This window comes from Scomber japonicus, chromosome 5, assembly GCF_027409825.1.
Source record: "Scomber japonicus isolate fScoJap1 chromosome 5, fScoJap1.pri, whole genome shotgun sequence".
Taxonomy (NCBI): domain Eukaryota; kingdom Metazoa; phylum Chordata; class Actinopteri; order Scombriformes; family Scombridae; genus Scomber; species Scomber japonicus.
In genome coordinates, this window is record NC_070582.1 from 1,562,646 (window position 1) to 1,588,514 (window position 25,869).

The 25,869-nt window shown below is 40.4% G+C and overlaps 2 protein-coding genes across 2 annotated transcripts in view; both read left to right on the top strand.

Moving 5' to 3' along the window:
• Positions 1-13,281, top strand: part of LOC128359149 (NLR family CARD domain-containing protein 3-like) — a 37,064-nt gene extending 23,783 nt beyond the window's left edge. Inside the window, exons 3-12 of the mRNA XM_053319586.1 lie at positions 5,467-5,567; positions 6,123-6,364; positions 6,496-6,793; positions 6,878-8,398; positions 10,005-10,178; positions 10,618-10,791; positions 11,190-11,363; positions 11,753-11,926; positions 12,324-12,497; positions 13,042-13,281. Of these exons, the coding sequence (XP_053175561.1) occupies positions 5,467-5,567; positions 6,123-6,364; positions 6,496-6,793; positions 6,878-8,398; positions 10,005-10,178; positions 10,618-10,791; positions 11,190-11,363; positions 11,753-11,926; positions 12,324-12,497; positions 13,042-13,066 (3,057 nt within the window). The 3' untranslated portion in view covers positions 13,067-13,281. The remainder of the gene's footprint in view (positions 1-5,466; positions 5,568-6,122; positions 6,365-6,495; positions 6,794-6,877; positions 8,399-10,004; positions 10,179-10,617; positions 10,792-11,189; positions 11,364-11,752; positions 11,927-12,323; positions 12,498-13,041) is intronic.
• A 6,647-nt stretch (positions 13,282-19,928) lies between these two features.
• Positions 19,929-25,869, top strand: part of wasla (WASP like actin nucleation promoting factor a) — a 25,083-nt gene continuing 19,142 nt past the window's right edge. The window contains exon 1 of the mRNA XM_053319366.1: positions 19,929-20,037. Within this exon, the coding sequence (XP_053175341.1) occupies positions 19,929-20,037 (109 nt within the window). The remainder of the gene's footprint in view (positions 20,038-25,869) is intronic.

Here is a 25,869-nt window from a genome sequence, read left to right on the forward strand (position 1 = left end):
TTCCCCTTACTTCCTTCCTGTTTTTTCCCCTTCCTTCCTTCCTTCCTGTTTTTTTCCCCTTCCTCCCTTCCTGTTTTTTTCCCCTTCCTTCCTTCCTGTTTTTTTTCCTAATTTCCTGTCTTTTTTCCCCTTCCTTCCTTCCTTCCTGTCTTTTTTCCCCTTCCTTCCTTCCTTCCTGTTTTTTTCCCCTTCCTCCCTTCCTGTTTTTTTCCCCTTCCTTCCTTCCTGTTTTTTTCCTAATTTCCTGTCTTTTTTCCCCCTTCCTTCCTTCCTGTTTTTTTTCCTAATTTCCTGTCTTTTTTCCCCTTCCTTCCTTCCTGTTTTTTCCCCCTTCCTTCCTTCCTTCCTTCCTTCCTGTCTTTTTTCCTAATTTCCTGTCTTTTTTCCCCCTTCCTTCCTTCCTTCCTTCCTTCCTTCCTTCCTTCCTTCCATCTTTTCTTCCTTCCTTTCATCTTTCGTTTGTCTTCTTTTCCTTCTTTTCTTTCATCTGTCCTTCCTCCCTTCCTTCTCTTTTTTCTATCCACCTGTCTTTCTTCCCTTTCTTCCATCTTTTCTACCGGTCTTCTTTTCCTTCCTTGCTTCCTTCCTTCCTTCTTGACTTATCTTCCTTCTTTCCATCTTTTTAATGATCCGACCCTCATCAGATCAGATTGGACTGTATGTGGCCCTTGAATGAGAATGAGTTTGACACCTCTTCCCTAGAGGGTCATAAAAGGACTGAAGAGAAACGAGTGAATTACTGGAACACACAATGAGATGATCAAGAAGCCTGTACATAACTTTTACTTTCACATTCTCCATAGAGTAAGAGTAAATTGTCTAATATGCACAATCAGTCCACAAACTGATCATTATAACACCACAGTGAGGTTTTAACTGTGCTTTTATTATCAGTTTCAGGTTTCAGGGTACTGGTATTGTGGTGTTGGCTTACTGGGACATTTGAATAGAGCAGAGTCATCGTAGATGTCATTAGTAACACCTGTTACAGGGTAAGTTATCAGTAGATAATTGGAAATCATCATAACTTACCTCAGAAGGTGCCTGGTTGTCCATATTTTGACATTTGTCATGGTCACACCAGCAGTTCTCCCTGTAGCATCCCCGGCTGAATGATGGTCAGACTCTTTAACTGATTGTGTTTATTTTCATGAACCTTGTACACTTTTGAACACACCGTAAGAAGACAAAAATAAAATAATGATCTTTCTTTATAACAATGAACTTTTATCATAGCCTTACAAGATTCAACCAAATGAAATGATGTATTTTTAACTGTTACAATTACCTTTTAACCTAAAGACAACCTCTAACAGAACTTGAAGTCAAAGTTTTTGTCGTTTTGTGTCAAATATGCAGTTTTTTTAACCATATATTTTAACGCTAATATAAAAACACAAAATACATCTTTGCATTAATAAACAAATCAATGAAAGATGCTAATTAAAAGTGACACAGTTTGAGTTGTGATTTGAAAAGCGGGAATGAATCGATGTTTCTGAGTTGGGATGGTGATGAATTCCAGAGCTGTGGTCAGTTTGAGGTTAGGGTTAGAGAAGAAGAGGAAGAGGATAGAGAGATGAAGGAAAGTAGGGATGTAAAGTAAAGAGAGAAATTCAGCCAAATTCAGAAAGCAGACAAAACCCAGAAGACAAAGAGGAAGGTGCAGACTAACTGTTGAAAAGACTGTCTAAGGCTAACCATTAACCAGTAGAGGGCGCACTGTAGCTGTTCTGTTTGGCAACAAAGTCAGTGTTGCTAGCAGCAAAGAAGAAAAAAAAAAAAAATAGGTGTCATTTCCCTGCAAGTGTGTGTTGCGCACAGCCTAGGAAATAAATGTTCCAATTGCACTGGAGAAGAGAAGTTTTCAGTTGAGTTTTTTGATGTTCCAGAGCTAGTTTTCCGGTCCAAGAGGATTGTGTGCGTCCATTTGTTCTGTAAGTAGGTTTCAGTTTGATATTGTGAAACATAATTAGTTTGAGTTAAAGTAGTAAATAGAGAGTTAATGTGGTAAACCTTTAAGCTAATATTTGTTAACTAATTACCCCCTTTTTGTTGTATTATGAGGAGGTTTTACCTGAGTGTGGTCTTTCCTGTTATATATCATTGTACATTCTAGAAACCACACACCTCCAAGTCTCTAAGAACGCCCACCTCTGGCACAAATAAAGAACTCTCTTTGCACTCCACGGTCTGGTTATTGAGACCCACCAGAGCCCTGACCGGACTCTCCACAGCGATCTGTACTATCCCACCACCCGCACCCCAACACTATTTTTCACTAACAGTGCGCTGGGTCAGGGAAAGGATGGCTCCATGAAGAGTAGACCTAGTGAGAACACACACTCATAGACACACAAAACGTCAGGAAGAAAGAGAAATAGCTGGAAGTGTCTTTCTATACAGCCTGGAAGAGTCCACACTGACTCTACACACTTCAGTCATTATTGTAAAAGATGTGATTTGACTTGAGCTCCAGCAGACCTCAATGAAACATGGTGCACAGGTTAGGTCAGGTTATACAGCCTGTCACATGTGATCCAGTGAGCACAGGGAGAGCCACATAAAGCAGTATAGAAGATAAGTAGTTGTAAGGTCGACACTACTGTAACTTTTAAATAGACAGTTGATAGTTGGGACTAATGTTTCTGCTGCAGGCTGAATATGTAAATCCTGTCACATTGAATGGTGGGTACATTCATGCTGTGAGAGCAATGAGCAGCACAGTAAAACAATCCTACATCACACCACTGTCTGTAACCACAGAAGAAGAGCATAGAGGAAAGGAAAGGGTTAAAGTTAAAAACGCTGCTTAAGTTATGTAGACTAACCTGCAGTGAACATTTTCACTTTCACTTGTTGGAGAATCTGTGGCGCAGTAAGAAAACGTTCATCTGGTGAGTAAATTCAACTAACTGCTTTAAAATAACACAAAATAAACTAAACACGAACCTGTTTCACCTGAAGACTTTCCGTCAGTGTTGCGGGTCGATCAGAGAATCGATCATTTAACTTCATAAAGCTTCAGTATAACAATCATTGATCAGGATCGCTGCAGTCTGTTGGAGTCACATTTAGGCTCAGACTTGTTATTCTCATATTAAACTTTGTACAGATAGAAATGATCTGGTCTCTGACTTTAAATATTATTTCTGCTGTTTGAAACTGAACAGTCTGCAATAATAAAATGATGAGTGTGTATTTATATATAAAGACTGAAGCCTTGATTATTGCAGAAGATGTTTAATCAGATATATTTATATAAATCTTCTCTGTGTGAGTCTGATGTTTGAATTGTTTTATATCAGATCATCAATTTAAACCGACATTTTAGAGAAGTTACCAACAATAACCAGGAAGTTACTCAGGGGCGGGTTTTGCTATGGGCAATGTGGGCAATCGCCCAGGGCCCAATCTACTTTGGGCGCACGAGCGCTCTCAAAAAAAAAAAAAAAGTGCGCCAGTTTTCTAGACTAATACCGCTCATTTCCACATCCAGTTGGTGCAGTGGGCGATGAGGCGCCCCTACTATCACATCCTGCTGCTGAGAGTCATGTATACAGGTTGTGTGTGTCAGAAGAAAAGACAAAGGGGAGGGGGGGGGGATCAACTTGCGACTGCAGAGGCTGTGAGCAGGTTGTGTGTGAGTCTGACTCTCAGAGGGAAAAGCAGGTGGGGGGGGGGGGGGGGATAGACTGACCTGTGATGATTATAATCCCAGAGGGGGGGCGGGGGATAGACTGACCTGTGATGATTATGATCCGGGGGGGGGGGTGTAGACTGACCTGTGATGATTATGATCCCGGGCAACACAACACAAACTGCTGCTTCCAAATAAATTGTAATACATTTATAAAATTAATACAGACCCGTTATAGCTACATGTAAGTTATTGGGTTATGTGAAAATGCAAAAAATAAATAAATAAATAAATAAAATGCAAAAAACCCCAAAATGATGATTTTGCATCAAAGAAGGCTAGAAAAATCAAGTTTCTTTGAATAGTTTTTAAGCCTTCACAGATACCAAGAATACTCTATATGCCCATATATGGTCATACTCAAGAATACTCTATATGCCCATAAATGGTCATACTCAAGAATACTCTATATGCCCATAAATGGTCATACTCAAGAATACTCTATATGCCCATAAATGGTCATACTCAAGAATACTCTATATGCCCATAAATGGTCATACTCAATGCATCTACAGCAGGGGTGTCAAACAATGCTCGTTCCCTCAGACGGTCTGCCCAGGGCGCAAAACTAGCCTCTCTGTCTGCTGAAGTTTTAATTCAACTATTGAGATTATTTTCGTCTTTATTTGATTTAAAAAAACACAGAACCAAATCCTAAACAGGTTTAGTTTTGCAACTGAGAGAAAACAGATGTGTAATCAGTAGTAGTTGTAGCTTGTATGGCGCAGTGGGCAAACCCCCCTTCAGCGCCCCCTATGTGTGAGAGTGTGTGTGTGTGTATATATATAGTGTAGTAGTCTGCTCCTCCCTTCTTCACACACATACATCAGAACCATGGTCTGATGGTTTTGGGGACATTAAATTGAACTTTAACCACTGACCAAAGTTGATTACTGTCATTATTGATCAATCTGATGATTATTTATCACATTCATTGTTTAGTTGATTAAATGTGAAATGACAGAGTTTGATGTGTTAAACGTTGTTTCCTGTTGTTGTTTTCCTGGTTTGTGCGTCCTCACAGCGATGTCACGTGACTCACTGCTGAGCTCTAAATAGAGAGAAGTCACAGTTAAGAAGCACACACATGTTTATCTGAAGTCTGTTTGTTGGATTTAAACCAGAGTCAAAGTTTCTCTTTGTGATGACTAGAAAACACACATGGTTGTAGTTAAAGTCATGTCAACTAATAAGAAGCTACTAAGTTGAGAGGCAGGACTGGGTTTATTATACTGTGTATGTGTGTGTGTCTCCAGTGTTACTGGTTTACCTCTCAGACTCCAGAAGATGAAGAAAGAGGAGGAAGAGGAGGAAGAGGAGGAAGAGGAGGACGGAGCAGAGTCTGTAATATCCAGCTGTCTCTCTATGAAGAGTGACCGGTCTATGGATCTTCCTCTATACTTCAGTAATGAACCTGGACCATCAGACACAAAGTAAGAGACTGTTTCTACTGTAAATATTAGTTGCTTGAAGCAATATTTAATACAGGTAAAGTAGCAGAGGACAGATTGTGTTTGTTTTCTAGACAGGAAGTGAATGTGACAGTCCAGCATCACGCAGCAGTGCCTTTAGTTTAACTGTCACTAAATAAACTGTTGTCATTTTAACACCACACAAAAAACTATTTCTACAAATATATCCGGATTACAAATGTTTAAAACATGCAGGAGATATGAACATAACTGTTGTCATCACTAAATCATGTTACATCTGATCTTTACAATAAATAATGATGTGTGTCAAACATTTGTTGTTTCTACAGACAGAGAGCAGAGTCTGTAATATCCAGCTGTCTGTCTATGAAGAGTGACCGGTCTATAGATCTTCCTCTATACTTCAGTAATGAACCTGGACCCTCAGACACAAAGTAAGAGACTGTTTCTATTGTAAACTGAGCTGAAGATGATTCAGTGAGACACTTTCATGAAGGTTGTAGTGTAGATATGAAGGAAACACAGTGGAAAGAAATAATGAAGTAGCTTCCATTCAGCTGTAATCTCCAACAGATCTTCATGTTCATGTTAACCAGAGACAGAGACAGGGCTGCTATTGCTGTTTGATTTTCCAGTCAATAAATGTAAAGTAGCAGCAGGTAACCCAGGGTGATATTTACTAAGGATTTACTAACAAGTCAAACTGTGTCTGTCCTAATTTACTTAACGTGTTCCTGTTCAAAGACACTAAATATGGGAGGAGGTCATGTAAATGTATAGAAACAGCCTGCTGCAGCTGATTTATCACTGCAGACTGACCACTGCAGCAGAGGAAACTGAGTCTGATGTTTAACGTTTGGGAAAGTGTGTACATACTGACAGTGTGGACTGTTTATGTGGGGAAAGAGCTGCATGCAGCTTGTGAGCTGTCAGTTGGCCTCCACTAATGTCATGTGACATAAAGAATGTGTTCATGTCCACAGAGAGAGGAAGAGGAAGAGGACGATGAGGGTTCTTTCTGTAGAGGAGCAGCTGTCCTGCTGTTCTTTGTGTCAGGACGTCCTGAAGGATCCAGTCTCTACCAGCTGTGGGCACTTGTTCTGCAGACAGTGCATCATCTCATACTGGGACCAGTCTGCTTCACCAGGAGACTCCTCCTGTCCCCAGTGTGGAAAGAGATCCAGAACCAGAGCTGGACTGCAGACAGACAGTCAGACCAGCACTGTACAAAGTAAGACTGAAGATCTGTCTGCTGATGTCATCATCTCTGAAAACAGGACAGGAATCTACCTCCTCTATCCTACTGATCATTAACAGTCACACTGATTTCTGTTTCATTCTACCTTTTTTCTTCTCTTTCAGCAGAAAGTGGTCTGCAGGAGGTTTTAGATGAACATCAGATCAGTCTGAGCAGCACATGTGAATGTGTGACTCAAGGAACTGATGAAGCAGGAAGTGAAATCCTCCTCATCAGCATCTTCACTGAGGTCCACATCACAGAGGGACAGAGTGAAGAAGTTAATACCCAACATGAGGTGATGCAGCTTGAAAGAGCTTCCAAGATGAAGACCCTCCATGACGCTCCAATCAAGTGTCAGGACATCTTTAAAGTCTTACCGGACCAACAGGAAACTGAAGAGGTTAATACCCAACATGAGGTGTGGCAGCTTGAAACAGCTTCCAAGATGAAGACCCTCCATGATGCTCCAACCAAGGATCAGGACATCTGTGAAGTCTTACACAGAGTCAGAGTGGTTCTGATGAACGGCGTCGCTGGCGTTGGAAAAACCTTCTCAGTGCTGAAGTTCACTCTGGACTGGGCACAGCGCTCCAACAACCAAGATATCAGTCTGCTGATTCTGTTCTCGTTCAGGTCGCTGAACTTGATCAAAGGTGAGCAGTACAGTCTGCTCATGCTGATCCATGTTTTCTATCCAACATTACAGAAGCTCACAGCAGAGAAGCTCGCTGTCTGTAAAGTTCTGTTCATCTTTGACGGCCTGGATGAAAGCAGACTTTCACTGGATTTCAACAACAGTGAGGTCGTGTCTGATGTCACACAGAAGTCATCAGTCAGTGTGCTGTTGACAAACCTCATCAAGGGGAAGCTGCTTCCCTCGGCTCTCGTCTGGATAACTTCCCGACCTGCAGCAGCCAATCAGATCCCTCCTTCATGTGTTGACAGAGTAACAGAAGTACGAGGCTTCACTGACGCCCAGAAGGAGGAGTACTTCAGGAAGAGATTCAGTGATGAAGAGCAGTCCAGCACAATCATCTCACACATCAAGACATCCAGGAGCCTCCACATCATGTGTCACATCCCAGTCTTCTGCTGGATCACTGCTACAGTTCTGGACCACATGTTGACTGCAGACCAGAGAGGAGAGCTGCCCAAGACCCTGACTGACATGTACTCACACTTCCTGCTGGTTCAGACAAAGAGGAAGAAGAACAAGTATGATGAGGGACATAAGACGAGTCCACAGGAGCTGACGGAGGCTGACAGGAACCTTCTTCTGAAGCTGGGGAGGCTGGCGTTTGAACAACTGCAGAAAGGAAACATCATGTTCTACCAAAAAGACCTGGTGCAGTGTGGTCTTGATGTCACAGAGGCTGCAGTGTTATCAGGAGTTTGTACAGAGATCTTCAAAAAAGAGAGTGTGATCTTCCAGAAAACAGTCTACAGCTTTGTTCATCTGAGCGTTCAGGAGTTTCTGGCTGCAGTCTACATGTACCACTGTTACACCAGCAGGAAGACAAAGGTACTGAAGAACTTCCTGGGAGAAGACTACAGTTACCTATCTCTGGATGAGTTCCTGAAGGGAGCCATGCAGAAATCTCTCAAAAGTGAAAATGGCCACCTGGACCCGTTTGTCCGCTTCCTTCATGGCCTCTCTCTGAAGTCCAATCAGAGTCTCTTAGGAGGCCTGCTGGGTCAGACAGACAACAGTCCAAAAATCATCCAGAGAGTCATCAACAACCTGAAGGAGATGAACAGTGATGATATCTCTCCTGACAGAAGCATCAATATCTTCCACTGTCTGACGGAGATGAACGACCGCTCAGTATGTCAGGAGATCCAAGAGTTCCTGAAGTCAGAGAACAGATCAGAGAAGAAACTCTCTGAGATCCACTGCTCAGCTCTGGCCTACATACTGCAGATGTCAGAGGAGGTTCTGGATGAGTTGGACCTGAAGAACTACAACACATCAGAGGAGGGAAAACAGAGACTGATCCCAGCTGTGAGGAACTGCAGAAAGGCTCAGTAAGTCCAGATGTGATTATCATCAGCAAGCACATTCACACGTGTCAAGATATCCTCATCACAAGTCAAACACACATGTAGGTTTTCCAATAAAACTTATCCACTTGAGGTTATGGCTGACTCGTTTTTCTCCAAAAAGGTGAGTTCTTCACAGTAGATTGTCTTTCAGATTTATTTGACAAAAATACAAAAAGAAAAAGCATACAAAACCACAGGTACGGTAAACTGTCTGTATCTTGTCTGATCTCCTGAACTCAATCCACAACTTTTCTAATAGCTGAAAAAACAGTGTGAACATGGTCAGAAAAACCGCAAGCTCCTCTCCCTGTCAGGTCATTCACTAACTTAGCTTCTAAACACTGCGCCTCAATAGCTTGGACACTATTAAAGCTACAGGCTCCTTTTTTTATCCACTACATGAGAACCATTAATGACATTATAAAAACAACACTCTGACTTATAGAGCTTCACTTCAAATGTTCTTCACGTCACATTGTTGGTGTGTTTATAGCTCCAGGCCATTCTCATCCTATTTTTTTATCTATTGCTTAAAATCCAATAATCCACAAATATTTTATATAATACTTTAAAAATATTATTTAACATTTAATCAAGAGATTTTACCCCTGTTGTGTCTTTATAAATCCCGGGAAAAACAGATAATTCACTGATGATTTTATTTATATCCACAATATTTTGTAACACAAAAACAAGAAATTGTCCTGGATAAATCAATGAAATGCTGGGTGAATGTTATGACCATCATTTTCATTATTTCACCTTCGATTGTGAGAAATACATTTTGTTTCTGCTGTTTTGGATAATAGCGGGAGTGGCTACATTAGCCTACCCATGATCCTCAGCGAACGTTACTTGTTGTGAGGAATAAAAAGAGAAAAAGAGCCTCAGCCATTCATTTGCGTAAAAACGATGCACAACATGTGCTATGAGAGTGGATATGTATGGCCAGAGAATGTTAAGAGTGTAATTCTGTTATGTTGAGTGTAATGAAAAGTGATACTGTTCTAACAGATATTCATCTCGGAATGAAAGCACATCCAGGGGCTTAGTGGAAAGATGGGGTTAGGGACTGTGTAACAGTGAGAATGTGACCAAGAGGCAGAAGATAAATAATGAACAGGAGGGGGCCAAGGACAGAGCCATGGGGAACACCACTGGAGACTGGAGAGGAGCTGGATCTCAGGTTCTTGAGTTGACCAAACTGTGTGCAACCAGAGAGATCTGATCTGAACCAAGCCAGAGAGATCTCAGCGATTCCAAGGGAGGCTAACCTGTCCGAGAGGATGTCATGAGACTGTGTCGAAGGCTGCGCTCAGGTTGAACCAGAATGGAGAGTAGTACAGTTAGATGCCATTAGGAGATCATTGGTGATTTTGCTGTCTCAGTGCTGTGGAGGGGACGGAAATTGAAATGAGTCAGTTTGAAGCTGCTCAGGTTTTCCATCATCCTTGTGATTAATGGCCGACCAGCTCTGCTTACAGACAGAACTGAGCTAGTCGTCACATCTCAGTTTGTTTAGTGATCAAAATGCTTCAAATCTATATTTAATATTAAAGTGTGTATAATATTTTATCTGTCATCACAGACTTGTTAGCTGTGGACTCTCAGAGATTCACTGTGAAGTTGTGGCCTCAGCTCTGAAGTCCAACCCCTCCCATCTCACACACCTGGACCTGAGTGAAAACAACCTGCAGGATTCAGCAGTGAAGAGTCTGTCTGCTGGACTGGAGAGTCCAAACTGTAGACTAGAGACTCTAATGTAAGTTCACTGACTGTCTGTTACTATTGTTGATCTTAATGTTGAACAGCTGGAACTAATTTATGTCCATACATAACTTACATCATGAAGTTCATTTTATTTCCATATTTTCATTGTGTTACTGTACAAAGTTTAGTGTGTAGTTATAAAAGATGATTCTTAAAGAAACTGTAGAAAATGTTCACTGTTAGTTGTTTACAATTTTTGGTAAAGAGTCATATCTGTATAAAGAAGATCCTCCCAACTAATATCTGTTTGAAACTGATCAAGTTTACTTGATCATACAGATCAAAGTCTAAAGTGACAAAGTCACTCCGCTCATTTTAGGTAAAACTTCAACGATCAGGACAAAATACTGTTGAACTACACATTTAAAACCTGAGCACATCTGATTGGATTATAAATGGATTTTGATCTACATCTTTTATTCTTTATTCAGATTGAAGTGTTGCAGTTTGTCAGAGGTCAGCTGTGCTTCTCTGGTCTCAACTCTGAAGAGCAACTCCTCCCATCTCAGAAAGCTGGATCTGGGAGGAAACAACCTGAAGGATTCAGGAGTGAAGCGTCTGTCTGCTGGACTGGAGAGTCCAAACTGTAGACTGGAGACTCTGAGGTCAGACACCATTTCCTACTTCTGTGCTGAGATTATTGAGGTTGACAATGTCAAGTACTTGGGAATCATCTTAGACTCACATCTAACATTTGATCAACAAGTGAATAATATCCTAAAAAAAAGGTTCAATCAAATGTCAACTGCTTCAGACTCATCAGAAAGTATCTACATGCCATGATAATGTCTCAGCTGTCATACTGCATCACTACGAGGTCACAAGCCTCACAATCAACTATAAACCCATCATATCACAATATAAGCAGCCAATCAAAATCCTGGACAAACAACCAATGAGGTGGCAGCATTGTCACATGTTGAAGAAACACACTATGTTAACCTTGGAAATGTTGATAAGCTATTCCAGCCTTCTGAACTCACATCTGTTATTCTTTACTCAGATTGCAAAACTGCGGTGTGTCTGAGATCAGCTGTGATTATCTGGCCTCAGCTCTGAAGAACAACCCCTCCCATCTCAGAGAGCTGGATCTGAGTAAAAACAACCTGAAGGATTCAGGAGTGAAGCGTCTTTCTGCTGGACTGGAGAGTCCAAACTGTAGACTGGAGACTCTGAGGTCAGACACCATTTCTTACTTCTGTGCTGAGATTATTGAGGTTGACAATGTCAAGTACTTGGGAATCATCTTAGACTCACATCTAACATTTGATCAACAAGTGAATAATATCCTAAAAAAGGTTCAATCAAATGTCAACTGCTTCAGACTCATCAGAAAGTATCTACATGCCATGATAATGTCTCAGCTGTCATACTGCATCACTACCTGGTCAGAAGCCTCACAATCAACTATAAAACCCATCATATCACTATATAAGCAGCCAATCAAAATCCTGGACAAAGAACCAATGAGGTGGCAGCATTGTCACATGTTGAAGAATGTTCACCTTGGAAATGTTGATAAGCTATTCCAGCCTTCTGAACTCACATCTGTTATTCTTTACTCAGATTGCAAAACTGTGGTTTGTCAGAGATCAGCTGTGCTTCTCTGGCCTCAGCTCTGAAGAACAACCCCTCCCATCTCAGAGAGCTGGATCTGACTAAAAACAACCTGAAGGATTCAGGAGTGAAGCGTCTGTCTGCTGGACTGGAGAGTCCAAACTGTAGACTGGAGACTCTGAGGTCAGACACCATTTCTTACTTCTGTGCTGAGATTATTGAAGTTGACAATGTCAAGTACTTGGGAATCATCTTAGACTCACATCTAACATTTGATCAACAAGTGAATAATATTCTAAAAAAAGGTTCAATCAAATGTCAACTGCTTCAGACTCATCAGAAAGTATCTACATGCCATGATATTGTCACAGCTCTCACACTGCATCACTACCTGGTCACAAGCCTCACAATCAGCTATAAACCCATCTTATCACTATATAAGCAGTCAATCAAAATCCTGGACAAAGAACCAATGAGGTGGCAGCATTGTCACATGTTGAAGAAACACAATATGTTGACCTTGGAAATGTTGATAAGCTATTCCAGCCTTCTGAAATCACATCTGTTATTCTTTACTCAGATTGCAAAACTGCGGTTTGTCTGAGATCAGCTGTGATTATCTGGCCTCAGCTCTGAAGAACAACCCCTCCCATCTCAGAGAGCTGGATCTGACTAAAAACAACCTGAAGGAATCAGACGTGAAGCAGCTGTCTGATCTTAAGAAGAGTCCAGACTGCAGACTGGAGATTCTGAGGTCAGTAGAGAGTTGGAGTCAGTCTGTGCTGGTTTCAGCAGTTTAGTATTAAACACAGTCAGTATCAAAGCAAAGATCCAGTATTTCCTGGTGAAGCTCCAACCTTCTCAGTGCTGCTTTCCTCAGTGAAGCTGTGAGAGGAGAATGTTGACAGGCTTCAGGATTGGACAGAAAGACAGAGAGAGAGAGAACAGTCGGCCAATCAGATGAGCCGGAAGCTTGTTGTGATCATGTGTTTGAGTTGATGTGAAGACGACTGTTGTTGATGTCTGCAGGAAATAAAGCTGGATTACAGCTGGCAGCCTTACAAGATGTATAGAGACAGTGATCCTCATCATCAAATCTGATCTCAAAGTGTTTGTTCTCTCATTTCAACACTAAACTATTGATCAGTTCATCTTTGTCAGAGGTCTAAGATCAGTCTGACTGCAGCCTGCAAATCACTGGCTCTGATTTCACACAAGCATCACTGACTGACAGCTGATGAAGTGAGTCTCACTAAACACTCATTTATCACCTCTGTTCTTTCTTCTTCTCTCATCAGATGGTGGCCATCAGACAGTGAGTGAACATCCAGGAGTGTTGAGAGAGGATCAGCTGGATCCTGATGATCCATCTGGAGTCTGGATCTGGATTTTGTCGTCTTCACTTAAGTCTCTTAACTGACTCCAAACTGAACAGTTATCTCTGGATTTAGCTGAAGTCAGCACTTAACAGATGAGTTGTACATGAGCAGTTTGATGCAGATCAAGATAAAAACAGGTGCTATAAGTCAGACTGTGAGCCTGGGCTCATATTTATCAAGCGTCTCAGAATCACACTGAGAGTTAACTCGATTTCTGTCATCACTTCACTGCTTACCTGTTTGTTTACCATTGATTTGAAACATTTGATTGATCACTTTTAAAGGCTCCACATTACATTTCAGAGAGTCTCAATGTGTAAATATTAAAGGTATCCAGTTTTTATTTGCATAATGATGATGTCAAGATGAATCATTTATCTCATAACCATATTTAACTGATCATTTACATCAGTCTGTAAGTAAACACTGCTCAGCCAATCAGCTGTCTTTAACAAGAACTATATCATTTAAACTTGTAGGTGAGATCATGTGATCCAGCCCTATCCAATCACATCCTTTCCATTTAGTTTTCTACATTAGTGCAGCATCTTGCATGTATTGTACAACAGTGCACACCGTGATAATGATGCTAACGGGCACAACTTGATTATAAACATGAAATGTATTTTCTCCACTGTCCAACTCATCTCCAGCTGAACCTCCTGTTGACTTATGTGTCCTTATGTGTCCTTATGTGTGTGTGTGTGTGTGGGGGGGGGGGGTAATTGTATGTTTTAATATTCCTCAAATTGCATGTTTTTCTGTTTTATGTAAAGCACATTGAGTTGCCATTGTGTATTATATTGATAAGAGGGATGGACAACATATTCAAAATCCTTTACTTCACTAAAAGCAGCAAGGTTATTTTAGTTATTCCTAATTTTACTTAAAAATATACTCTCAGTTATCTTATTACAGTTTTCAGTGGTGCCCCAAAAATACCCAGAATTAATCTCTGGGGGAAAGAAACTAATAATGAAAATGAGAAAATTAGCAGCTGATTATGAAAAATATCAGTTTGTATTTGTGTCTCTTTGTCATGTTTTATGTCTCTGAGTTGTTTGCTTGTTTTCACATAAATAACTGCTTGAGGCCCATAGCCCAAATATTTAAATATATATATATAAATATTTAGTATTAGTATTTAGTTACCTCTTTTCTATCCAATCTATCATCCCAACACCTCTCAGATTTATCTTTGACCCTCATACAGCAGTTTAAACGAGCTCCACCTTCAGCATTCAGTTGGCTGCAATCTGCAATCTCACCACTAGATGTCACTAAAGCTCACTGCACCTTTATTTAAACTAATATTTCACTACTTTTACTTATAATTAAATGTTTTTTGCATTGTGGCAGTAAAGGAGTATTTCTTCCATCTAACCATTTTATTTACTACATATGTGGAAAAAATTGTGCAAATCCAACAATATTATGTCTCAGTTTTTTACACATTATTTTGCACAGAAGCTGCTGATTGAGAATATTTTGCACTATGTTTTATTATATGAATGTTTTAAATATGATCACAATATGTGTTTTTTTGTTTTTTCCAATGTTAAGGTAAAATAAAATGCTCAGAAGCAGCAGAAAAAACTGAAAATAACTTTTCTGCAGTTTTCATATTAAATTGTCTGATTGCTCTGGAGGATCGGGGAGGAGCTGGAGCCAATCACAGCTGTTGTTGGGCACCTGACAGTCCACCAGTCAATCACAGGGCTAACACAGACACAGACAGACAACCATTCACACTCACATAACTAAACCTGCATGTTTTTGGTCTGTAGGAAGAAGACATAGAAACCACTCAGTCTTCTTCCACCACTTGATATTTGTGAATGATACTTTAACTCCTCCGGTTTGGCCTCTGCTCAGTGTTTCATAGAGCAGCGTGTGGAGGCAGCTGCTTTATAGATTAGTGTTGGTGTTAATGCTGCTGACCTAAAGGACACCAACCTCCACTAACCTCCATCCATCTGTCACCATCACAGTCACAAACCTCCTGATTTATTCTGATAGCGTAAGTGTCAAGACTTTTACCTACATGCTCCACCAAATACTGATTTTTCCCTCTAAACCTCTCACATGCTTTCATTTCAATAAATGTTCAAAGGATGCAATATTTTAGCAAAAATCAAAGATTAGAGAAAAAGTCCAAAAACTGAAAACACATTTGTGTATCAGAACTTTGTTTTTTCTTCTTTCCTCTCCCATTAATCATCTCAGCAGCCCTCACATTTATCTGCTGACCCTTTGGAGGGGCCCCACCCCTAGGTTGGGAACCACTGGACTAAACTAGCTAACTGTATATAAAGTAGTATAAACTAGCTAACTGTATATAAAGTAGTATAAACTAGCTAACTGTACATAAAGTAGTATAAACTAGCTAACTGTATATAAAGTAATATAAACTAGCTAACTGTATAAAAAGTAGTGTAAACTAGCTAACTGTATATAAAGCAGTGTAACCTAGCTAACTGTATATAAAGTAGTGTAAAGTAGCTAACTGTATATAAAGCAGTGTAACCTAGCTAACTGTATATAAAGTAGTGTAAAGTAGCTAACTGTATATAAAGCAGTGTAAACTAGCTAACTGTATATAAAGTAGTATAAACTAGCTAACTGTATATAAAGTAGTATAAACTAGCTAACTGTATATAAAGTAGTATAAACTAGCTAACTGTATATAACGTAGTATAAACTAGCTAACTGTATATAAAGTAGTATAAACTAGCTCCACCTCCAGCAGCTACAACAGTAACGTGCTGCTCTAACACTGATGCTTCACTATTAATAATCTAATGATGTCATATATAATATATCACTACTTTTACTGTAATACTGCATACTACATCACTATAATACTGCAGTATTTTTACTGTAATACTGCATACTACATCACTATAATACTGCAGTACTTTTACTGTAATACTGCATACTACATCACTATAATACTGCAGTACTTTTACTGTAATACTGCATACTACATCACTATAATACTGCAGTACTTTTACTGTAATACTGCATACTACATCACTATAATACTGCAGTACTTTTACTGTAATACTGCATACTACATCACTATAATACTGCAGTACTTTTACTGTAATACTGCATACTACATCACTATAATACTGCAGTACTTTTACTGTAATACTACATACTACATCACTATAATGCTGCAGTACTTTTACTGTAATACTGCATACTACATCACTCATAATACTGCAGTACTTTTACTGTAATACTGCATACTACATCACTATAATACTGCAGTACTTTTACTGTAATACTGCATACTACATCACTATAATACTGCAGTACTTTTACTGTAATACTGCATACTACATCACTCATAATACTGCAGTACTTTTACTGTAATACTGCATACTACATCACTCATAATACTGCAGTACTTTTACTGTAATACTGCATACTACATCACTATAATACTGCAGTACTTTTACTGTAATACTGCATACTACATCACTCATAATACTGCAGTACTTTAACTGTAATACTGCATACTACATCACTCATAATACTGCAGTACTTTAACTGTAATACTGCATACTACATCACTATAATACTGTAGTACTTTTACTGTAATACTACATACTACATCACTATAATACTGCAGTACTTTTACTGTAATACTGCATACTACATCACTATAATACTGCAGTACTTTTACTGTAATACTGCATACTACATCACTATAATACTGCAGTACTTTTACTGTAATACTGCATACTACATCACTATAATACTGCAGTACTTTTACTGTAATACTGCATACTACATCACTCATAATACTGCAGTACTTTTACTGTAATACTGCATACTACATCACTATAATACTGCAGTACTTTTACTGTAATACTGCATACTACATCACTATAATACTGCAGTACTTTTACTGTAATACTGCATACTACATCACTATAATACTGCAGTACTTTTACTGTAATACTGCATACTACATCACTAAAATACTGCAGTACTTTTACTGTAATACTGCATACTACATCACTATAATACTGCAGTACTTTTACTGTAATACTGCATACTACATCACTATAATACTGCAGTACTTTTACTGTAATACTGCATACTACATCACTATAATACTGCAGTACTTTTACTGTAATACTGCATACTACATCACTATAATACTGCAGTACTTTAACTGTAATACTGCATACTACATCACTCATAATACTGCAGTACTTTTACTGTAATACTGCATACTACATCACTATAATACTGTAGTACTTTTACTGTAATACTACATACTACATCACTATAATACTGCAGTACTTTTACTGTAATACTGCATACTACATCATTATAATACTGCAGTACTTTTACTGTAATACTGCATACTACATCACTATAATACTGCAGTACTTTTACTGTAATACTGCATACTACATCACTATAATACTGCAGTACTTTTACTGTAATACTGCATACTACATCACTCATAATACTGCAGTACTTTTACTGTAATACTGCATACTACATCACTATAATACTGCAGTACTTTTACTGTAATACTACATACTACATCACTATAATGCTGCAGTACTTTTACTGTAATACTGCATACTACATCACTCATAATACTGCAGTACTTTTACTGTAATACTGCATACTACATCACTATAATACTGCAGTACTTTTACTGTAATACTGCATACTACATCACTATAATACTGCAGTACTTTTACTGTAATACTGCATACTACATCACTCATAATACTGCAGTACTTTTACTGTAATACTGCATACTACATCACTCATAATACTGCAGTACTTTTACTGTAATACTGCATACTACATCACTATAATACTGCAGTACTTTTACTGTAATACTGCATACTACATCACTCATAATACTGCAGTACTTTAACTGTAATACTGCATACTACATCACTCATAATACTGCAGTACTTTAACTGTAATACTGCATACTACATCACTATAATACTGTAGTACTTTTACTGTAATACTACATACTACATCACTATAATACTGCAGTACTTTTACTGTAATACTGCATACTACATCACTATAATACTGCAGTACTTTTACTGTAATACTGCATACTACATCACTATAATACTGCAGTACTTTTACTGTAATACTGCATACTACATCACTATAATACTGCAGTACTTTTACTGTAATACTGCATACTACATCACTCATAATACTGCAGTACTTTTACTGTAATACTGCATACTACATCACTATAATACTGCAGTACTTTTACTGTAATACTGCATACTACATCACTATAATACTGCAGTACTTTTACTGTAATACTGCATACTACATCACTATAATACTGCAGTACTTTTACTGTAATACTGCATACTACATCACTAAAATACTGCAGTACTTTTACTGTAATACTGCATACTACATCACTATAATACTGCAGTACTTTTACTGTAATACTGCATACTACATCACTATAATACTGCAGTACTTTTACTGTAATACTGCATACTACATCACTATAATACTGCAGTACTTTTACTGTAATACTGCATACTACATCACTATAATACTGCAGTATTATGGGGAGATTTACATTATTACAGCAGCTAGTGGACAGTAAAGATAGAAGAGCATCAATAAGAAACAATAAAGAACAATAAATAAGTATGAAATACAATAACAACAATAATAGAAATAATCAATAATTAATATTATTGTGGCATTTACATTACAGCACAACAGTAATATTGGTATTTAATGGTAATATACCAGAGATTATATTGTTATTGCACTGATTAATTTGAAGAAAAAATACATGTATATTTCACAGTTGGATTGAAATTGGTATTATACATTAAATACTAATATCACACAGCTTTAGACAATAAAAGTACGTAATACTGATGTAGCTTTACTGGATTTTTTATGCTACTTTTACTCAAAAAACACCCGTTTTCTATTCTATTGTTATTAATAGTTATAAATCTTTTTTTTTTTTTTAAATCTATCTCAAAGCTCTTTTCACTCCGTAGTTAGATTATTATATTTTAATAATTTATAATTACACACAAAGCATCATATGTGCAAATATTCAACATTTCTTATAAATAATTTATGTCTTATTTACATTTTTTCAGCCCCCTCCGCTCCCCTTCCGACGTCACGCCGCATCCCCGCCCCTCGTGACGTCACGCTTCCCCCCCTTCTTTCCCTCCGCAGAGCTGCATTCCTGCTGCCACGTCGGACTGAACCATTCCCTGTCAGCAAACCACATCTCTGCCTATTAAAGTAAAAAACACACATATTACACAGTTTTATTACTTATATTAAATATCAGATAATATATTTATACGTGTGTGTGTGTCACTATCACTATCACCACCTTGTGTTTCTAATTAAAGCGGATAATTGTAGACTTTTCCCAACCCAACCCCCCTCCTCCTCTTCCATGTTTAAAGTGGTCTGCTCCATCCTGCTGCTGCCATGTTGGATGTACGCATCGCTGCTGCAGCTGCTGGAGGAGTTTCCGACTGAAAGTTGAGCTTTTATCCGTGTAAAGACACAGCGAGGGGCTTTATCTGTTATTCAACCACCACACTGAAGAGTTAAGGTGTTTTGGGAAGCAGGTGCAAACCCGGGAAACCCTCCCTGGAGTCGGGACTGAGCCAGGGGAGATGATCCGGCTGCAGGCCAAAGTGACTGGAGCCTGCATGGATTTGGTTTAATTAACAGTGTTTTTTAAAAGCTATTACCACATCATTTAAGAGTGGGGGGGTTAATTAGTAGATTTTGGAGCCATGAACAGCCACTCAGCACCTCGCAAGCCTGCAAACAACGGCTCAATGCTCCTCACCCCGCAGGAAAACGACTGTCTGTTCGGATACCTGGGCAGGAAATGCGCTGTAAGTTTGTGTGTTTTTTTTTTTTCTTTTTCACCCTCCTGTTTGTTTACTGGGTCAAAGTATGAGCAGGTGCATTACCTCACACACCTTCATCAAACCTGACTGTGTGCTTCACCTTCATGTCTTCCTCTGCTCATTGATATGAAGCTGCAGAAAGCTTTGCTGACAGCGCTGTGGCTTTTTAAAGCTGGGCCCGGTGTTATGGAAGAATTAGTCACCCTTCTTGTTCTGTGACCTTTGTTTTTTACTGTGTTTTCATTCATATCTGCAGCTTTCTTTGGTGCATCTGGTAGTTTATGTTATATAACGTTAAATTAAAGGCTGAACCAGACTTCTGCACCACAAAAATCAATACAACACTCTGATTTTATATGTTTTTATATGTTTTTATGGGGTAATAGTTGCATGTAAATCCACTTAAGTTGTTTAAGGCTTTTATGATCAAATATAAAACACTATCAGCAAATTTAGACCTAGTTGGACATCACACCTAACTATCTCAGCACCTGAAAATGGTTTAAAATGGTCTAAAAACATGTTTATATAATAATAATTGTGTATTTCTGCCGCTTGATCTGCAGCTTTCTTTGGTGCATCTGTCAGCTTCTGTTACATAACATTAATTTAAAGGCTCAACTCGACTTCTGCACCACAGATATCAATACTTTGAAGCTGCTAACACTAGTTTATATGTTCTCTAAGAGGTGGGTTGATGGTTGCATGTTATTCCACTGAAGCTTAAAACCATGCCAGTAAATTTAGACCGAGTTAGACATCACACCTGACTATCTGACATCCTGAAAATGCTTTAAAATGGTCTAAAAAGGTTATAATATCTGTATATATGTTTGTTTCTGCGACTCGATCTGCAGCTTTCTTTGGTGCATCTGTCAGTTTCTGTTACATAACATTAATTTGAAGGCTCAACTCGACTTCTGCACCAAAAAAATCAATACTGTGAAGCAGCAAACACTCAGATTTGATATGTTTTGTGTTGTTTTACAGTTTATTATGAAGAGATTAGATCCTTTAGAGCTGTTTGAGGCTTTTATCATCACATTTAAAAGTAGTTAACCCTCCTGTTGTCCTCAGGTCCAGGAAGGAAGGAAAGGAGTAAGGAGGAAAAGAGGAAGGAAGTAAGGAGAGAGGGTAGGAAGGAAGGAAGGAAAGAAAGGAGGAAGGATGAAAAGAGGAAGGAATTTAGGAGACAAGGAAGGAAAGGAGGAATGAAGGGAGGGAGGAAGGAAGGAAAGAAAGGAGTAAGGAGGGAAGAAAGGAGAAAGGAAGGAAAGGAGTAAGGAGGGGGGAGGGAGGAAAGGAGGATGGAAAGGAGTAAGGAGGGAGGGAGGGAGGAAGGAAGGAAAGGGGTAAGGATGAAAACAGGAAGGAATTTAGGAGACAAGGAAGGAAAGGAGGAATGAAGGGAGGGAGGAAGGAAGGAAAGAAAGGAGTAAGGAGGGAAGAAAGGAAAAAGGAAGGAAGGGAGGAAGGAAAGGAGTAAGGAGGGAGGGAGGAAAGGAGTAAGGAGGGAGGAAAGAAAGGAAGGAAGGAAAGGAGTAAGGAGGGAGGAAGGAAAGGAGTAAGGAGGGAGGGAGGAAGGAAGGAAAGGAGTAAGGAGGGATGAAGGAAGGAAGGGAGGAAGGAAGGATGGAAGGAAGGATGGAAGGAGGAGGGAGCAAAGAAAGAGGGAGGAAGGAACAGCGTGACAGGATGGAAAAGATGAAGAGGTGAAGATCTTTAAGGCTTTTTATAATCATCTAATCTGACTGATTAAAACCCTTCAAACTGTCCCAGATGGGTTATTAATGTTATAACTTTGATAACATGAGATAAGAAACGTCTTTTATTCACACTGACTCAGCAGAAAAGCAGCAGGTTAAAGGTTAAAGGTGCTAAAACATAGAGTCAACAACACAATAAAAGGGTGAAGTCAAGGCAGGAAGAAGGAAGGAAGGGATGAAGGAAGAGAAGGACAGACGGAAGGAAGGGATGAAAGAAGGACAGAGGGAGAGGGGGAGGAAAGACAGAAGGAGGAAGGAAGGAAGGAAGGAAGGTACGAGGGAGGGAGGAGTGAAGGGAGGAAGGTAGGGGGAGGAAAGAGAGGAGGAGGAAGGAAGGAAGGAAGGTACGAGGGAGGGAGGGAGGGAGGGCGGGAGGGAGGAAAGAAGGAAGGGAGGAAGGTAGGGGGAGGAAAGAGAGGAGGAGGAAGGGAGGGAAGGAAGAAGGAGGGAAGGAAGGATGGACAGATGGGAGGGAGAGAGGAAAGAAGGAAGGGAGGAAGGTAGCGGGAGGAAAGAAAGAGAGAAGGAAGGAAGGAAGGACGGACAGATGGGAGGGAGGGAGGAAAGAAGGAAGGGAGGAAAGAAAGAGAAGGAAGGAAGGGAAGAAGGAAGGACGGACAGATGGAAGGAAGGTAGGAGGGAGGAAGAAAGAAGGTAGGGAGGAAGGTAGGGGGAGGAAAGAAAGAGAGAAGGAGGAAGGAAGGAAAGAAGGAAGGAACTGTTCAAACAGACGGGGTCAGTTTGACCCGGGAGGACGACAGGAAGGTTAAATATATGCAGAAGTTCTCCACATTATATAAAAATAGATTTACCTACAGTACTACGGAAGGACACATGAAGGGAGAAGGGAAGGAAGGAAGGACACATGAAGGGAGAAGGGAAGGAAGGACAGACATAAAGGAAAGACAGACAGGAGGGAAGGAAGGAAGGACAGATATGAAGGAGGGAAGGAAGGACACACATAAAGGGAAGGAAGGAAGGACAGACATAAAGGAAGTACAGACATGAAGGAAGGAAGGAAGGAAGGACAGACAGGAGGGAAGGAAGGAAGGACAGACATGAAGGAAGGAAGGAAGGACAGACATGAAGGAAGGAAGGAAGGAAGGGCAGACAGGAGGGAAGGAAGGAAGGACAGACATGAAGGAAGGAAGGACAGACAGGAGGGAAGGAAGGAAGGACAGACATGAAGGGAGAAGGGAAGGAAGGACAGACATAAAGGAAAGACAGACAGAAGGGAAGGAAGGAAGGACAGATATGAAGGAGGGAAGGAAGGACACACATAAAGGGAAGGAAGGAAGGACAGACATAAAGGAAAGACAGACAGGAGGGAAGGAAGGAAGGAAGGACAGACATGAAGGAAGTACAGACATGAAGGAAGGACAGACAGGAGGGAAGGAAGGAAGGAAGGACAGACATGAAGGAAGGAAGGAAGGGCAGACAGGAGGGAAGGAAGGAAGGACAGACAGGAGGGAAGGAAGGACAGACAGGAGGGAAGGAAGGAAGGACAGACATGAAGGAAGGAAGGACAGACATGAAGGAAGGGAGGGAAGGAAGGACAGACAGGAGGGAAGGAAGGAAGGACAGACAGACAGGAAGGAAGGACAGACATGAAAGAAGGAAGGAAGGACAGACATAAAGGAAGGAAGGACAGACATAAAGGAAATAGGGAAGGAAGGAAGGACAGACATAAAGGAAAGAGGGAAGGAAGGAAGGAAGGACAGACAGGAGGGAAGGAAGGAAGGACAAACATGAAGGAAGGACAGACATGAGGGAAGGACAGACATGAAGGAAGCACAGACATGAAGGAAGGAAGGAAGGAAGGACAGACAGGAGGGAAGGAAGGAAGGACAGACATGAAGGAAGGAAGGGCAGACAGGAGGGAAGGAAGGAAGGACAGACAGGAAGGAAAGAGGGAAGGAAGGAAAGAGGGAAGGAAGGAAGGAAGGACAGACATAAAGGAAAGAGGGAGGGAAGGAAGGAAGGACAGACAGGAGGGAAGGAAGGAAGGACAGACATAAAGGAAAGAGGGAAGGAAGGACAGACAGGAGGGAAGGACAGACAGGAAGGAAAGAGGGAAGGAAGGACAGACATAAAGGAAAGAAGGAGGGAAGGAAGGAAGGACAGACAAAGGAAAGAGGGAAGGAAGGAAGGACAGACATAAAGGGAAGGAAGGAAGGACAGACATAAAGGGAAGGAAGGAAGGACAGACATGAAGGAAGGACAGACAAACGAGTTCCTGTAGGAGAAGAAGCTCGATGACGTCGTCTTAAAGATGGAAACTTTTAATCTTCATGTAAATAAAAAACTTCTGAATCACTAAACTCTCCAAACTCAGACTGAGGTTAAAGCTGATCAGCAGGTTTCTGATGTCAGCAGCTGAGTCTGCAGAGTCCACTGGAGGAACAAGATGCATGCTGGGTAAAAACCTGAGGTCAGCTGAGTCTGCAGAGTCCGCTAGAGGAACAAGATGCATGCTGGGTAAAAACCTGAGGTCAGCTGAGTCTGCAGAGTCCGCTAGAGGAACAAGATGCATGCTGGGTAAAAACCTGAGGTCAGCTGAGTCTGCAGAGTCCGCCGGAGGAACAAGATGCATGCTGGGTAAAAACCTGAGGTCAGCTGAGTCTGCAGAGATCAATAAAGTGATCAGGAACAGATCAGCAGGTTTACTCTGATCTGGAGGTGAGAATGTAAGTAAGGAAGGAAGGAAGGAAGGAAGGAAGGAAGGGAGAAGGGAGGTGAGAATGTGAGGAAACACTCAGAGTCTACTGCAGGGAAGTCAAACTCATCTTTAGAGGGAAGGAAAGAGGGAAGGAAGGAAGGACAGACATGAAGGAAGGAAGGAAGGAGGGAGGGATGGAAGGAAGGAAGGAAGGAGGGAGGGAGGAAGGGAGGGAAGGAAGGAAGGACAGACATGATGGAAGGAAGGAAAGGTGGAAAGAAGGAAGGAGGGAAGGAAGAGAAGACAGGAAGAAGGGAAGGAAGGAAGGAAGGACAGACATAAGGGGAGGGGAGGAAGGAAGGAAGGAAAAGAAGACAGGAAGAAGGGAAAGAATGAAGGAAGGACACAAGAAGGGAGAAGGGAAGGAAGGAAGGACACATGAAGGGAGAAGGGAAGGAAGGAAGGACACATGAAGGGGGAAGGAAGGAAGGACAGACATAAAGGGAAGGAAGGCGGGAAGGAAGGAAGGACAGATATGAGGGAGGGAAGGAAGGACACACATGAAGGAGGGAAGGAGGGAAGGACAGACATGAAGGAATTTGAGATCAGTAACTGAGCATGGTGTTTGAACAGGAAGTAGCTTCTGAAATAAATAATCCTTCACAGTGGAGAGAAGCAGCAGTGTGAAACCATCTGTGTGTAATATATATAAAAACCCTCCTGACTTTATATACATGTCACTTCCTGCTTACTCAGCGAGCGTCATTAATCATTAATAGTAGTAAAGTTTTAAAAGTATAAAACTGTTTATTTCCTTCCTGTCACACCAACGATCATAAAATCTAAACTTCCTCAAACTTCCTGATTAGCAGCTCGTTGATTTCACTGATATTAGTCACATTAGCATGAAACTAGAAATGTTATTAAGGAAGGAAGGAAGGAAGGAAGGAAGGAAGGAAGGAAGGAAGGAAGGAAGGAAGGAAGGAAGGAAGGAAGGAAGGAGAGAGAGAGAGACAGACATGAAGGAAGGAAGGAAGGAAGAACAGATATGAAGGAAGGAAGGAAGGAAGGAAGGAAGGACACCCATGAAGGAAAGAAGGGAGGAAGGAAGGAAGGAAGGAAGGAAGGAAGGAAGGAAGGAGAGACAGACAGACATGAAGGAAGGAAGGAAGGAAGGAAGAACAGATATGAAGGAAGGAAGGAAGGAAGGAAGGAAGGACACCCATGAAGGAAAGATGGATGGAAGGAAGGAAGGAAGGAAGGAAAGATGGAAGGACAGAGACATGAAGCAAGGAAGGAAAGCTGGAAGGAAGGAAGGATTGAAAGTTGGAAGGAAGGAAAGAAAGATGGAAGGAGGGAAGGACAAACATGAAGGAAAGAAGGAAGGAGGAACAGA